Source organism: Schistosoma mansoni, chromosome W (genome assembly GCF_000237925.1).
Source record: "Schistosoma mansoni strain Puerto Rico chromosome W, complete genome".
NCBI classification, from domain to species: Eukaryota; Metazoa; Platyhelminthes; class Trematoda; order Strigeidida; family Schistosomatidae; genus Schistosoma; species Schistosoma mansoni.
Window position 1 is genome coordinate 46838064 of NC_031502.1, and position 18453 is coordinate 46856516.

The 18453-nt window shown below is 32.4% G+C and overlaps 1 protein-coding gene across 1 annotated transcript; it reads right to left on the reverse strand.

Annotated features, from left to right (window-relative positions):
* Positions 1–1101: 1101 nt before the first annotated feature.
* On the reverse strand, positions 1102–17150 carry Smp_167770 (photoreceptor-specific nuclear receptor related; the record flags this gene model as incomplete). Its single annotated transcript, XM_018789916.1, has 6 exons — positions 1102–1192; positions 3411–3568; positions 8914–9416; positions 13294–13344; positions 15263–15366; positions 16354–17150. The coding sequence occupies 6 exons, from the start codon at positions 17148–17150 to the stop codon at positions 1102–1104; spliced, it is 1704 nt and encodes a 567-aa protein (XP_018655311.1).
* Between the last annotated feature and the right edge of the window lie 1303 nt (positions 17151–18453).

The window sequence follows — 18453 nt, forward strand, 5'->3', positions numbered from 1 at the left end:
GTCTAGATGTATTCTTGGTGTTTCTTAAGTGCTAGTGTGGTGGGGCTACTTATATCCACACAAGTAGTATATAATGATATCGGGTATTGAATGTATTTTAATAGAAGATCGATAACGCAAGGACGAAAGAGAAACGCGATTGGTATGAAAATGCATGAACAATAATAATCGAAGACTATGGACTGATATTTGCAGAAGAAATGGTCAAGATTGAGACAATTGATTGATAGTTTGCAAATTAACTATTTGCTGTATGGTTGTCAGATTTTAGTGAGATAGTCTGTACTTTGTGCTTAAATACATTCGATTGTTTCCACTCATGTTCTGCTCAATACCCTAACAATGAAATCTGTTTATTGGATATTACCTCTATTTCATTGTGACAAGTAGCTATTATACTTTCAAATTTAAACTCAAAGCTTTCTTAACATATAAATATTTAGCATACAGAATAAGTGGTGTATAATACCATTAACCTTTCTGAATATTTGCTGTTATTGCAAAGAAAAAATTAGTACATAGTAAGAAAGGATTCAGTCAATTTTCATCTTGGACATTCATACATAGATTAAGAAATAATATACTTACACTTCTTCTGAACAAATACACTTAATATATTTTTTACCAGAAAATTTAATGTTTAAATATTTTTTTTAAATTTACTATCTTACTCACTAACTCCGCCTGTAGCTCTTATAGAGTTGATGCCGTTCGCAAGCCCGGACAAAGGAGGGCGTTGGGCATGGGGTTTACGATCCCATCCCTTAGAAAACTAACTCTCTCAAAAAACACTAACCAGAACTGGTGATCGGCCTATGCTCCTCCACGAGGGGTATCAGGCGTAAGTAAGTAAGTAATCTTACTCACTACTTATTGAATAAGCGAAAAAAGACAAAACAAAAACAAACCGAAATAGTTTTAATTTAATTTTTCAATTAGTCTAATGTTAATTAAATACATCAAAACTATGATCTTTTCATAAAATGATGTTTTTTATTATGGATAATAGATTGTCATACTCTACTATCATTATTTATTTTAGTATAATATTGATAATAATAATAATAGTATGTTTGTCTTTGATAAAGAATTTATTAACTATCAGGAAATGTTTTCAATAAAAATATTGTCTTTAAATATTGTTTTATCCAATTTTTGTATTGATGCATTCAAAAGTAGAAGTTGATTACATCTGAAAGTAAAAAAGAAAGAGAAAAGTAATTCATAAATTGCTAAGAAATACAAAATTTGTAACAAGAAGAAGAAACTATATTGTTGATGATCCAGATTACTTCAAAAATGAAATAAGATTCTAATTATGTAAGTTATTCACTTGGTATCATTTGTTTGAATCTTCACATTGATGTTTAGGACTGCAATTGATCAGTCTCTTATTAGCATATGTGCATACTGTCTCAGTAGCTGAGAAGATAACGCGATGGCGTTTGAAGCGAAAGGTACTAAGTTCGAGTCCCAGAGTAAACATCAACTCTGAGATGCAGGTACATCCAGCTGACAAGTCCCAAATAGGACGAAACACGCATCCTGGATTCCACTTCTAGCCACTATCCATCTTTGCTTATTATGCAAGTTAGTGTTTCAATTTCTAGCATATGACTTTGAGATACAACAAATAATGTAACTGGAAAATGTTAATTTTTTATAGAGTAAAGGAAAGAAATTCAGTAGACAAGATCGTGGTAATGTAATATTAAAAGAGTTAATGAAGGCGACATTTCAAAATAGACAAAGTATAGTTGTATGTATTTTAAAGAGATTTTTTATAGAACATTACTTTAGCCATTTGCTCTAGTACTCCAGATAAGCTTACTTATTTTCATACCATCTATTGTGCTTAGTAATATAACATACCCTTGCTATGTTATTCAAAACGGACTCATATACATTGACCTTTTCTTTCAGACTAATCGTAATATGTAGTTGAAATCATAAGTCAATTGAAGCTAGACCACCATGGAAAACCTGGAAGCACTGGACAGCCGTTTCGTCCTATTGTGGGACTCCTCACCAGTGCGCATCCATGATCCCACCCCGTGAGATTCGAACGCAGGACCTATCAGTTTCGCGCGTGTAGCGCCTAACCTCTAAACCACTGAGCCGGCATCCAACGGTGTTAATGTCTAACTCTAACCAATCCACGAAATTGAGCAACCATTCACCAATGTCTTCAGTGAGTTGATATTTCCCCGCAGATCTGGTTGAGTTCCACTGGTTACTGCTTCTCACTAGAACTCCAGGAAATACCTCATGGAGCCAGTCACTAGTGAGCATATGATTATTATTAGAAGGGGGTTTTTGTGGAGATCTTTATATGTTTGATTCATTATTTATCAATCATTTTTCTTTTAAAAATATCCAAGCCAAAACATGGACAATTCTTATTCTTATAACTCTATCCATAATAAAGTGTAATATTTACTATTTCATTTACATTTTCGGAACAGTTTGATTAATTCTATGTTTTAATTAAATCAGTTCTTATTAGAAATTGATTATGATACTAAAATGATACTAAAAAATATTTCTAAGATAGATAAACATTTGAATTCTACTTTGGATAGAAACCATGCCAAAAATTAATTATTACTTCAACCAGGTCTGTTCGGAGATATCAACTCACTGAAGACATTGGTGAAATGGTTGCTCAACTTCGTGGATTGGTTGGAGTAAGACATTAACACCGTTGGATGCCGGCTCAGTGGTCTATCGGTAAAGTGCTAGCGCTCGAGACTTGTAGGTTCTGGGTTCGAATCTCGCGAGACGGGATTATGGATGCGCACTGGTGAGGAGTCCCACAATAGGACGAAACGGCCGTCCAGTGTTTCCACATTTCCCATGGTGGTCTAGCTTCTATTGACTCATAATTTCAACTATATATAAAAATTACTAAAAATCTCCACAAACAACCCTCAATTATCACTTCGTTAAAAGATATTTCAACTATATCCAACAATTTAATAGTAGAACATTAACTATAAACTGTTCTTTTAAAATAACAGGCAATATTTATTAAGTAGTTTAATTATAATGGAACTAGTAATAAAACATCCATTAGATTGAATTTCATACAGACACATTTTAGTATCTAAGGTGTTGATTTTAATTATCGAAATCTATTTGTATTATAACCTTTTTACACTTTTTCTCTCTTACTGTTTTGTGTAATATAATATTTATTATAGGTTACGTACGAAGATAGAAGATAAATTTATTATTTTAATCCCGTTTCAATTAGGCAGTATACTAGATGTTTTGATCTATCTATCTATGATAGTAAAAAGAACAAATACATGATCAAATTTGTTTCTAGGAAAATTTAGTTCCATATGTTCATGAAAGCCATTTATTATGTTCAATTTTAAACAATTGGTTAATAAAAGATTTCTCACCTTGATATATTATTTGGATGAGTGATCCATTCATACTGGGTTAATTGTAATCTTAATTGTCTCTGAATATAATCAATACTTTCACTTCTGGATATTTCTAATGGATTCACATTGAAGAGAAGAATCATTTTCAATAAGTTCAATTCAATGGTATCAGGCTATCAAAATTGTAGAAAAAATTAGAACCGAAAATATTATTCATTCAAACAAAAACACCCAAAAATTCAAACTAGTTTGATTGAAACTTGATATAATGGGACTTAGAACTTCAGCTTATAATGTCAGACTACTGATTTCAGTACAGTTTATGTCTCACTCCCTAGTAAAATATTGATGAATTTGTCGCAACATATGTCGTTAAACTGTATAGATATTTATTTACCAAGGTCCTAGGTTTTTCGACAGCTACCTGCAACCACCCAACATTTCAAAATAATGTATGCGATTTCTAGTTACTTAGATTAATGGCCATACTACGTCATGATCGAAAGAGTTTGATAACCGCTAGAGGGACCGAAAGAAGCATCATCATAAGGAATAGAACTCCATCGAACCCCTTGACAAGATTAAAGAAAGGAAGAAAGAGAAGACAGTAATTAACAACAGTCGAATAACAACAGAGAATTTCAAGACACAAGCTGAATCCACAGAAGTAAACAAAAAAGTGAAGAAGAGCATTGGAACTGACAAGCAGAAATATGTGGAAGAACTAGCAACGACAGTAGAGATAGCCATAAGAAGAGGAAATATGAAACAAATATATTATACAACGAAGAAACTAGTAGAGAAATTTAGTAAACCAGAGAGACCGGTCAAGTACAAAGAAGGTAGGACAATCACCGAGATTCGAGAACAGAGTATTAGATGGGTAGAATACTTCGAGGGACTCTTTAAAATAGACCAGCTCCATTGAATTCACCAGATATTGAAGCAGTACACACAGACATTCCTATAGATGTCACGTCAACAACGACCGAGGAAATGAGGGTGGCTATCAGACAAACCAAGTGTGGTAAAGCATTAGGATGTGACAATATACCAACTGAAACACTAAAGTCAGACACAGAAGTGACTGCAAACATGCTTCACCTTCTATTCAAGAAGATTTGGGATGAAGAATAATTGCGGACAGTCAGACTGGAAAGAATGACGCCTCGTCAAGATATCAAAGAAAGGAGATGTGAGAAAATGTAACAACTACAGAGGCATTACATTACTGTCAGTACCAGTAAAGGTTTTTAATAGTGTTGTTGCACCGAATGAAAGATTCAGTAGATGCCCAACTTTGAGATCAACAGGCTGGATTTCGTAAGGGTTGGTTGTGCACAGACCAAATCGCGACACCACGGATCGTCGTTGAACAACCGGTTGAATGGAACTCGTTACTATACATCAACTTCATTGACAGTGTGGACTGGAGAACATGATGGAAACTTCTTCGACACTATGGAGTGAGTAGCTGAGAAGATTGTCAACATTATCTACAACTCATACAACAAAATAAAGTGCGAATTCGTGCATGGAGGACAGCTGAGAGATGCATTCCAAATGAGAACCGGAGTCAGACAAGGCTGCTTACTCTCCTCCCTTCTCTCTCTTATTGTGATTGACTGGATTATGAAGACATCGACACTGAAGAGGAAGCATGCAATACTTTGGAAGTGTGTAGGACATGTGTGACGGAAATCACCAAACTGCATCACGAGGCAAGCCCCAGCTTGAAATCCTGAGGGGAATCGGAAAATTGGAGGACTAAAGAACACACCAGGTCGGGAATCAGAAGCAGACATGAAAGAAATGGATAGTAACTGGAAAGAGTTGTTTGGAACAGGGTTGAATGAAGAATGCTTGTAAGCGGTCTATGCTCCTTCATGAGTGATAACAGGCGTAAATAAGTATGATTTAAAAGCCTATTTCCAGGGAAACTAGAAATTATGAATATTTCTACTTAATCTTAATAAATTAATGCGAAACATGCAATGTACATCAAAACGAAACATAAACATCTTTTAAATTTGATAAGGTTCGCTAAATTAATCACAATTAATAGATGGAGACATGAATTTTATACTCGTAAATTAATGGTGGTTAGTATTTGATTTCTATGGTGAACAATTTGAATGATAAGTCTTTATTTGATTTCTTTCCCTCTCTTCACTGTTCAATGTGTACAACTTAACTGGTTGATTCTCTCCTACTTACTTTTTTCTCAATGAATTTATATTATATAATATTTCAGTATTGTATTGATAAAAACCTAATGATTTCGATGATCATCTGTCAGATTTCCAAAGAACAATTTGACAGAAATCGGAACCAAAGTAAATCGATGTTAAATATATATTACTTAAAGAAGCTCGTATCAATATGTAGAAGAAACGTTGGAACTATATACATTACAATCACTGTAATTACTTAAGGCACAATTCATGGATTTAAGCAAGTGATTTTGTCTATTTTGTTTATTAATTTCTAATATCTATCCATCTTATACGTTGCTAAAATTTTGTCTACTTTTTTAGTATTTGCATAGTGATGCATCAATTCTTTAATAGATATCATTTAATGAAAGTTAAAACAATGCAATACCGAATCAATTGCATTTTATCTAGATAGTACTAGGAACGTTTAATTTCTTTTGAAGTAACTCGTTAGACAGTATATGTTTATTGATGTGGTATCACCATTTACTTTATCAATTATCTCCTTACTGTGTTCTACTTTTGATCATTTGTAACGTCACTATCACCTTGTTTGTTTGCTTATTTGTTTGCAATTTGTGGTAAACTATGTAATTCAATAATTTTCAAGAATACTGAAAATAAAGTTATCAATAATAATTATATTTGTACGTAATCTTCTCAATGAATCTGACAAACTTTCCCGTAGATGATTTTTTTTTCTAGTTTGTATTTAACTGGGTGAAAAGGAACGAAAAATCAATCATCATTTTATGATCTATGATAGTTATTAGTTGAAAAATATTGGTTATCAACCCATGGCGATATATTCTCTTTATTCTGTTAGAATCTGAAGACAGGCTAGTAATGCTTATCTGTTGTTGGTGTTCAAAATAAATAAATAAATCTGTTTGAATCACCACTTATTCTTATACCGAAAATAGATCTATATTACATTAAAATATACATCTACATAGTAAAGTAATTTATCCTATTGTAGTGAACGAGGACACAAGTGGGGACAACTAAATGTATGTGAATACAAAATTACAGAACATCTTAGTAAAATCTGAGAACCATACAGTAAATACTTCATTTGCAAAATGTCAATCAACCGTTTCGGACATCATTGTTCCTTCGTCTCCACACCAATCACTCTTTGTTCTCGGCCTCTTTCTTTGATCTTCTTAACCTTCTGACTCTAAGCATTTTACTTTCGATTGATGATACTAAGTACTTATATCTGTCGACATCGGTAGCATACACCAGACTGTTACTTAACATATTATTAAACAAAAAGCTGGACAAAAAACAATCATGATAGAAAATATGATGGGGATTCTTGGAAAGAAAAAGAAAACTTGATATATTCTCGTGTAATGACAAAGATCAGAAAATTGTGATCCATCTTTTCTCTAAAATTAAACTTTACCTGAATATTTCTATATTCTTCACATAAATCTGTCGGTAAACTCCAACAGTTTTCAGTGAGTTGACATTTCGAGCTTGTTCGATTCCAAGGGTTTTGTAATTGTTGTTGCTGACTTTCTAACCAGAATAACATAAGTACATTCATCCATGTTCGAGAAAATAAAATTTTCTGAATATAATAGTTATAAAAAGCAAACAACAACAGAATGTTATCTCAGCAGGTTTTTTAATTAAGAAAATTTTAATAAACAAAAAGCAAAACGTTTTAAGAAACCCGTAGTGTCTATCAAATATTTCAGTAATTACCTTCATGTGTGCATATTAAGATTTCCCACATGTTAAGCTCAGTGAATTTCACACATCGATCAAATGCACAAAATATTATTCATTATGAAACCAACTTTCATCTCAGTACGAACATTGGATGGCGTCATGTAGGATTCATAAATTTAAGAGCCTAGGCTTATTGCTATCTTAGGTCTTAGGTAATAACACCTTTGGGATTTTTCATACAAGGATACAATAGCTGTCTATATGATGCTCAGATAAATTGAATGCTAATATATATCTACTGATGTGGTATGTCATCATTTGCTTGTTAAATATTATTAGTATAGGGTCTTAGAAATTGTTAAATCACATTGAAATCACAAACAAATCAAGGCTAAACAATTATGGAAAAACTGAGAGCACTAGGTGTGGGGTTAATCTTAGTATGAGACTCCTCAGGAGTGGGCATCCACGACCCCGCAAGTGGGAATCCAACTTAGGGCCTTCGCTCACAAGTGCAAACACAACCTCTAGGCCACTGAATCGAGGTTCAGTGGTATAAAACTAGAGCTTTAATGTTAGCTTAATGTTAATTTTTTGTGAACAATTTCGTCTTCTGTATTATTCAAATGATCTTATCGTGTAACAAGTTTATCTACAAATTTTTAGCCAAATTACTATACATATATAACTAATATATTGATGGTACCCGTCAGATTGACCTCAGTTAGGTACTGCTGAAAATCAGGAATTACCGGACGGCCATTTCGTCTTAGTATGAGACTCCTCATCATCACAAAACCACGACCTGGGAACGATCGAACTCAGAACATTTTCTTCTTGCGGTGAGCGCTTAATAATTAGACCGTTCTGTTAGAGTCAAATAGTATACATTTCCAGATTTAAAAAGTTATTGATGTTGAACAACTATTATCTAATTCCACTAGTGACGACTGTTTCACTTACAAAATGGCTAAACTCAAAACGTCCAAGACATAAGTGTACAATTAATATTTGTTTAATTTCAGTTATGGGAATAAAAATGTACTTATATTAATAACAAAATGAATGGAACTAGGCAAGATAATTATTTAAATAACATCAGGATAACCTGTAATACTGATTTTACTTTTTAGTTCTTACCGACGTTATGCTGATTCAAAACGGTTACTATAAAAAGTTAAATCGACTGTGGAACTACTGAGATCCGGGAAACTCTAAACAACTGTTTTATTCCAACTACGAGTTTCTCAGTATCATTCACTATTAGCCCCATATATATTCGAACCAAAAATGCATAATCTAGTTTAGAAGCTTTGTCCAATGATCTTCCAAAATCACAAGCATTTATCAGTTACAGTAAAGAAAAATGTTTCATATAAGAATAAATGAAAATCAAGGGTTATCCAGAAGGGAATAATTTTAGGACAGAAATGTGATAGCAAGTTCAGTTTTATTATATGAGCCTCCCTGATAGTACTTAGCCTTATTAGCTTTTCCGCTGATAACCAAGCTTCTTAAGTCAGAGAGTTAGAACATGGTTCATTAATAACTTCCATGTAAACATAATTATCACATTTTATTACTTTAATGCACAACATCTTTCTAAAACTTCCGAATACCTGATCTTGTTTAGATAGGCTATCAAAATGTGGAATCCCTGCTACCCAGTTTAAAAGTTTTTCAATCAGAGGATAAAATGATGCTGAGAACATTTTCTGTATTATAGCTTGACTCCCAGGATATCTTGTAACTGAATTATTTGACTCAAATATGTAATCAATGAAGGAATTAGTTTGATTTGCAAAGTCTGATTTTAGTTGAGACAAAATTTCATTTGAATATTGAAGCTGATCTTTTGATTGAACATGAAACCATTTATCGAGATCATTCTTGGTACATACTGGAAAGGCGCTAAAGGAAGATTTAACGTCATCTGATATGGTGCCAGTATTCGGACTTGCTAAATATGAACTTTTTTTGAGTGATTTGTCATTTGAAATTACATTATTAATTTCATTACACTTGACTGTGGTTAATGATGATTGTAAACTGTAGGCTTTCATGTATTCTTCAAATTGTTGGATTGTTCTATTTAGTAATAAGTCTCTCGTTTCTTTTTCATCTAAACATTCAAAAGAATAAGTTTTCAAAAAGGATTCTATTATAACACAGATTTCAGCATTAACAATACCGTAATAACAATAAGTCGTTAAATTTTTGATGCAAAAAAGTTATGAACCATGATTTACTATTAAGCATAAGGGTTTATATTTCAATGAAATCATGAAGCGATCTAAGTTTATATATAGGAATATGTTGAATTTTATGAATTGATAGCTTAGTTTGTAAGGGTACGTCATTTGAACCAATGGGTACTGAATCTAAGTTTCAGTGCAATCATTAATACTGGGACGAAGTTATATGTAAAGTAAAAATCGGAAAATTTGGTGAGTTTTGCAGATGAATTTATTTGGTAATACAGCAAAGATGCCACAAGTATTTTGAGTTTGATAACACCTTAACCAGTAACACATTCTGTAATCGAAATCAGAAGTCAGAAGCGAAGATGTACAAAGATACATTTTATAGGCTATCAATATATCGAGAAGTGACTGATCTAAGCTGGCTAACTGTTGTAGGAGAAGTTGATCACAGCGTACCCACTCGTGATCTGGTGTGGATGCATGACCGAGTGCCTTCAGCTAGGTGAGTCCATTAAAACTAATGTGGTCAGCATCAAATGTTGAAGATTTACAGAGCTATTGATTTCGGGGGTTCGTTTACCGTTACAACAGTTTCTTTAAAATTCAGTAGACCCATCAAATGTTCTCATCGACAATAACGAAGACAAATATGTGTTTATAATATTTTACAAAAGAGTACTCTAGATTGAGTTTATTTTCATAACTGTGGAACAACTGATGAACAAGACATAAGGTAGTGAACTGACTACTACTGATCTATACAACATGAATAGGTAAAATATGTTGATGAATTATCCGTGTAGCATTTTACTACCAGGTAACTTTCCTTTGTTATTCTTCGTTGGGTTGTGAAAGACACTTTGAAAAACAGGCTTTCAAGAGTGTCAGAACCAAGAATACCATAACTTTTCATTTGTAGTTAAAATAGCTTACATATTATAAACTACTTACATAAACAATTTACTGAGCAAAGTTTGACAACCTCTAGGATTCAGTGATAATAAAGCAAGTTATGTTATCTTGATATTGAAATAAGACAAGAGAATATTTTGCTTTTCATAAACATCTGCGGTAGCTTCTACGATAACGTTTTGCTAACTTGTGATGAATACTACCAAGAAGATTGCTTGTAAGTAGTGTGTGGTGAAAAGTGGTGTGTAAACTGTTTCAGTTGACTGACGGAGAGATTTTTAGCAAGTCAGAAAGCACGACTTGTGGAGAACATTCGAATGTCAGAAGAGATGGCTTAGGATTCATTAGATTACAGAACAAGCCGCGAGATACAAGTGGATGATGGAAGGCTTTTTGTACATATTATATAAATATCGCCAAATGCCTTTACAGAATAACCTTAAATTTGTTTCCTTTTTTAATAAAAAAAATAGTGCTACATAATTTGGCTCAACTGATGTTTGTAAACAGGAGTTTTGGACATTATTTAAAAGATCACTAAATGTGAAATTTATTAAATTATTTTGTGAAACTACAGAGTAAAAGTACTTTTTATATTTTTGAAATGAAAATCAATAAAGAGAATAATTAATCTATTCTACCAGTAAATATTTGAACTTAACAACCTTGTTCTTTACTGTGAGTTAAATGACAGGACAAAAGCCTCTAAATAATAATGGTCGGTACCTAAATAAATGTAACCGATGTTATATTAATGAAAGCTTACACTAATTATCAAAGTATTTTTTTCCTCAAATGATCACTTGAAACTCCAAACCTATTCCTAACTTTTATTAAATTTCCTTGTTTTATTTTATAATCTAAAAATGAATGTTCAAAGACATATATATTTTATAGTTGAATTCATGAGTCAATTAAAACTAGACCACCATGGAAAACCTAGAAGCACTGGACGGCCGTTTCATACTAGCATGGGATTCCTCAACAGTGCGCGTCCACAATCCCGCCAGCAGGATTTGAACCCAGGATTTTCTATCTCTCGTGCGAGCGCCTAACCTCTAGACCACTGAGCCAACACCTAACGGTGTTAATGTCTAACTTCAACCAATCCACAAAATTACGCCACCGTTCACCGTTGTCTTCAATAAGTTACTATCTCACAACAGACCCGGTTGAACTCCAAACTATTAGTATAGTCAGTACATTTTTTTCTGAAGAGATCATTATTCTTTCTTCGGATAATAATTAAACAACTAGATCAGAATGTTTTAGGTAGAATTCATATAAATATTTTCAAAATTAATTGTACATATAACGGTAAAATTATTCAAAAGTTTATTGTCCTACAAACTGACAATCCGTTCATTTAATTGATCATTAAGAAGGATCTATTTTAAATAAGTATAGAAGATTACTTCAATTCCAAGATATTTAAACTATTTAAAAGTTTTAGTTCCATTCTGATGAATTTATTTTGAAACAAAAAAAAATATGTATAGAATCATACAAAATGTTATTTCAAAAACGTTCATTGTGTAATCTCAGTGTGGGTTGTAAACACTGAACTCGAAGTCAAATGTATTAACATGTATTTGCCCAATAAATTGCATCATTCGAAATTCTACAAACTGCTCAACCTGATCAAAATTCAGATTTTTAGAATGCGTTTTTGTAAATGATACTGTAGCTATCAAAGAGTTAAACTATATACTCTACAAAGGCAATCCATTAATTAGTCATTAGAAGCGATTTTCAAGGACTTACCTTTGTTCTGTTTATCTGATTCAGCTGAATTTTTATTTCCTGATGCTTGACAGACTATTGAACTAGTGTCATCTATGTTATTTTTATTTAAGAGATGAGAAGAATTGTTTGTAGGTAAAAAATAACTATTTGGAGTTGGGGTAGAATTAAAGTTATTCATGGGTAAATGGTTTGTAGTTTTTGATCCTGGAATCTCGTCGCTACCATAAATACAGTCACTTAAATAAGAGTTATGAAGACTTTTCAAAATATTGTTAATGCTTAACCCGATATCTCTATTTTTTGTGTGACTAGTGAGATTTTCTGAAGTTTGTTGACATTTACTTTCTGGTAAATTGTTTATATATTCCAAAGTTTTTCGTGCCACACCATCAGTAGTATCATTTCTGCCTGGACTTAGGATTTCTCCATTTGCAACTTTGAGGTTATTAGATAAATTGAAAATATTTAATAAATGTAAATAAAATTTTTGCATTTTTACATCTGAATAAGAAGATGATGGTCTTGGCGCTCTATGGTCCAAGTTATCTGTGGTTGTGCTCGTTGGCTCTGATGTTGGTAAATTAATTGTTGGAAACTGGTTCATATAAAATGGATGATAATTAGTCGTATCGTTTGTTACAGAAACAGATGGTATGAAGCAAAAGTTGTTTGAGTTTTCAGTGGTGGACGAAATTGTATTCTGTTGAGTATTAGTAAAGCATAAAGGTAAATTGTCTCCTATCAGATAATGGTGGAGTTTAGTTGTGTCAATAAATTTCGGTTCATTGAAAGCTCCTATCTTATTATTAAACTTTCTATTTGATAACCTTCTGTGATGTAGTGAGTTTGAACGTTTTAACACATGACTGTTCTGCCTCAAACGGTGTGTTTGAATCCACTCTGATTCGTTTGCAAAGATTTTTTCAAAAGTGTTAACACTTTCCGATAGATTGTTTTCATTGAGCGGTGTATAATCAGAAGAAGCACTATGGTTTGAACAATCCTTAGGTATGCTAATTGATTCTCCAAACGATTTATCGTTCATCAATTGGCTATTAGCAGATTCTGAAATAAATGCTTTGTCATTTGGCGAATGAGATATCTCTAGTGTTTGACGCTTAGATGGTGTTGAATTACCTTGAGCAGCAAAGTGTGAACTCTTTCTAGGCTGGCGTTCATTCTGAACAGCTGAAATAATTTAAAAAATTTGTAAACTGTATTTGAAGGTTTATTTGTATTATGGATTTTTGATATAGTTGGCAATCGTTTCGGAAAAACTAATTTTTATTCTGTGGATTAGATCAAAATTTTTTATCTCGTTTTTATGAAGCAATTTTTCAGATTTCTAATTATTACATTTTAGTTACAGTGTTACGATGTTTGGCATTAAAGACAACTAAATCTGTCGAAATATTATTCATCATTGGGCAGATAAAAATTGTTTAGGATTTTCTACATCAATATCGTTTAACTGTCCATTGGAATTAAATTTTCACATTGCTTAAGGAATGTTATTTTACACAACAGTATTATATTATCAACATTATACAAAATAATTTAATGATGAAAATAGTGTGAGAACGTAACTGATGTTCCTATTTAGTAGTCTAGTCGATCAGGTCATTGCTCTGATATCACCGATCATTATTTAACTTATACTGGAGGTCTATACTGTTTTAACATACTCCATAATAATCCTTGAAACAACGACAAATATTTGCAATTGTATATTAAATTTACTAAACTTATTTTGTTTTTGATATGAAATCTTAGCAGTCAAGGTATAACAAGCCTCTCGCAACTTTTTATTCGTATTACCTATTTTGCCAGGCCACATAAGATAGGTCAAGTAAAGCTTGTGATATTCTTCTATCTACTTACTAAAATTTAGATATTTGATGCATTATGATTACTAATTTGACAATTTGAATAAATGCATATCTGAATCCTAATGTTTATCTACTCTGTCACTGGTCGTACACTCGGGTAATCAGTAACTTTACTTAAATATTGATTAGCAATCGTAAAAAAACATTTTCATACGTAAATTTTTCTTTTTTACTCACTTACTCCCAAGTATGCTTGCTCATCGAGTGCCTATGAATTAAACAAATTATGAACAAAACACACTTTCTTGGTACAACTGCTTTCTGGCTTCTGAATATTCTCAAGTGAATTTATGGTGATACTAGGAGAATCAGCTTGCTAAGAAATACACAGTTAACGAGTCATCACATTTTAGAGTTAAAAATTGAGAAAATAACCACTACAGAGGTTTCAAAAGTATGACTTAATTTAGCAGAATAATATGTCAAATTGTTATCCATAGAATAGTCGTTAATAAATCAAACTGCGATATCGTCACTTGTTGGAAATAATCGGGAACTTTCTATTTTTTAGTTCGAGCTCCTTTCTGCCGATCATGATGGTAGTAAATCAGTTCAGTTTATGAAAACCTTGAAGGATTGATGTTTATCGACCGAATATTGTCCCTTGACTAGTTGAAAGTTTAAATTAATCGTTGACATATACCATTTGTTGAACGAAGTTTACCAAATATCAGGGAATACTCATTATCCTACGATTCACTTGTGCAACATATATATTACTGAATCCAGAAATATACTCCCACTTTTCATTTCTTTATCATCTTACAATTATGATAAGTTATTTATATCCGTTCAACTATAATCGGCATTATAGTGGCGAACTACACGGAATTCAAATTTCTTCCCCGAGTTGATATAACACACTAGTTCAAGTAATAACTTATTAATCTACACAATTAATATGAACCATACAATATAGTGATTTTAAACATCCATCTCAGTAATAGTTCTGTTTATTCTGAACAGATATTTGGAATGTTGATGTTATATTACAAGTGTGGCAGCATCAAAAATGTCATTGATTTACAAAAACAGATTTTCGGAAACGTTTTAATATTCTTGTATAACCATAGGTTTATTTTTGTAGAATAGTAATATTATATGACAAGTAAACTAAAAACTAACCCAATGTTAATGTTCATTATAAAATTATTTTTAATCAACCAATTTTTCAACTATTATAGTTCAACATTATGTTCATTAATTCATCCACTCACCATCTTTATTCATACCCATACGGATACATTTTTTCATTCGACATGCTTGACACTGATTTCTGTGAGCTTTGTCAATAATACATAAACCGTTACCAGCTTGACATCTATAGGAGAAACGATGAATAGAATATATTCCATGTATGTAAAAGTGACATCGATGTATCTTGTTGTTAATAGACAATAATATAAATAGTCATTAGGTTAATTGGCACATGACAAATTTATTATTAATCTAAATCCTCAAGAAATGTTGGAAAAAACCCCATAAATTTGGTAGGTTTTGAGCGTCTACTATATAGTACATTGACTGTGTATTCTAAAATGAGTTCTTCAACTACTATAGAATTATCAGTATGGGGATTTGTGGAGGTTGTATTATTTTCACATTTGAATTCACGAATCTGAGATAGACCACCATTAAAAAACCTAGAAGCACTGGATGGCCATTTCATACTAGTATGGGACTCCTCATCATTGCGCATCTACGATCTCTCGCTCAAGGCTCGAACTCAAGACCCTCGATCTTGTGCACGAACTCTTAACCTATAAACCACTGAGCCGGTATCCAACAGTGTTAATACCTAACTTCAATCGATCCATGATCTTGCAAAACCCTTCATCCATTGTCTGACATGGATAACTGTCTCACACATGACACGGGTCGGACTCCGCTGGTCACGGCTTCTAACTAGAACTCCAGGAAATTTGTCTTAACACCTTTGGATGCCGGCTTAGTGGTCTATAAGTTAAGCGTTCGTGAGCGAGATTGAGGGTCCTGAGTTTGAGTCTGGCGTGAGAGATTGTGGACGCTCACTGCTGAGGAATCCAATACTAGGATAGAACGGCCATCTAGTGTTTCCGGGTTTTCAATGGTGGTCTATCTTAGATCGAATCGGAAATTCAATTGTGAAAATATTATAGAATTATTAATAATAATTATCGTATAAAACCTGTATAAATTGACTGAATAGTACATTATTAGTTAAAGAGATCATGAGAATGAGTACTATAATTGAAGTTTCAAGTTTTTTAAATGAAAATTCAGATGAAAAAAGCAAACGTAAAACTGATTTATTTGAAAATTTATATACCTGTATATAAGTTTTCGCCTGACAGATCGTTTAAAAAAACCACTGCAACCATTACATGCTAAAATACCATAATGTTTTCCACTGCTGATATCACCGCAAACAATACAATACAATCCATTATGACCGACACGTTTAATATCACGAAATTTTGAGGTTAATTCATTTATTCCATCAGTTAAAACTTGTTCTGAAGTTGAGTCAGGTTTGGGTAATTTATATGCGTCCATACGGTCATATATGCTTTGCTCACTTAAATTTAGATGTTCAACTGATAGATCTGCTTGTGTTGATTGTTTGTTTATCATTATTGGATTAAACGCTCTATTAGAAATTGGTTGAAAACCATTATTTGAAAACGTAATATCATACTCATAACTTTTTGTTACTCTGTTATTATTTTTAGAATCTGAATGCCAATTGGAATTTGTCGTTTCCTCTGTGAAATGATTAACATCTGAACTAGTGTTTGACCATATGGCTGAATTTATTGAAGGAGGCATAGATAGTTGGCTGTTCTTCATTAAATGAGATAACCATAGAGTGGAATTGGAAAGTAAAGATGAAAAGTTATAAATATCGTTTATTCCTGTAGTTGACTGAACCGAAGGTGGAGCAGTAAATTGATTCATTGGTAGTAAAGATATATCTGATTTATCTCTAAGAGATGAAACTAATGAATAGATATTGTTCTCTATAGCTTGTGCAGATATATTGTTATCAATTGGTGAGTTTTCTATTCTGCTGCATAGTGATTGACTACGTTGTATTTCATCATGATATGAATGCTGCATGTTCATATTATTTGGTTCACTAAAGGATGAAATATCAATTAATTCATTATTGTGATTGTATTCTTCATACTTTGAAGTACACTTTTCATGTAGACTGAACGGATCATTATCTTTGATTGAATTGTTTTTGTTGTGTTGTAAAGAGCCTATTAAAATTAAAATAATATTTCATGAAAATTAAAGTTTAATTTGTTCTTCAGTAGTCAATACAATCTTACTTTATTCGTAGACTGGAACAAAAACGTCTAGTAAACATCAGTACACACTCAAAATTAAAATAAAAGGAAATAGGATTTCCAAAATTGCTAAAAACGTAATCGTTACACCTTAGAACTGGTCAAAGATTTCAAGCAGTTGGCTTTGGAACGAAATCGTAAACATACTCTAGATTTACATGTATTATGAAATGGGACGAAACGTGCATCCTGGACTTCACTTTTAGCCACAACCGACTTCTGTTTACAAATGCTGTGACTTGGTGGTAATATCGAAGTAACTGATTTCTAAACACTCTTATGAAATAACATTCATATACTATGAATTAATGTAGTGGGTTTATCACTTAGCAAATGTCCATTAATATACACAACTGATACATTTATTTAAAAAAATCTAAACTATTCGTCCTGAGTGTTTTTCAAGAAAAGAAATGCAAGTTTTATGTATTTGATTTATTTTGAGTCTAAATAAAGTTCAACACACCTGGCACGAAGATCACAAGTTTTTTAGCTTATTTATAAATGTTAGTTTCTCCCCTGTAACTATAACCTTGAATACATTTTTCCTAGGTCGTATTTCTCATGACCGTCGCTGTGACATTTTTAGTTTTCTTGTTTTCTTATGCCCCAAGGTCATGTGTGTTATTATATATACGATGTTATTGTACTTCAATTTTCGTCTCCACTCAATATTAAGTTTTTCCTCTTCTTCTGCCGTCTTCTTGGATTCCATCGTTTGGAAACAACTGTTGGTGCTTTATGTATATCATTGACCATACTATCGAGTTCAAAATACATTCCGTTAGAATTATAATAGCTTTATTCATTCTTACTTAGCGATTGCCATGGGCCGAATCAGAAAACAGCAAAATACAACATTGCCCTCTTTTAATTTGCTACTTATCAGAAATATTTCATTACATTACGACAATATTGCCAAAACCTACGATACACGGAAAATCAATAACTGAGACAGATTAGATCCCTGTGTAAACCTAAGTCAGTATTGGCCAAATAAAACTGTGTCAGTAATGTGTAAAACCCCACATACATCAGGATGCTTTAATTTATAATTAAACATTATTTTAGCG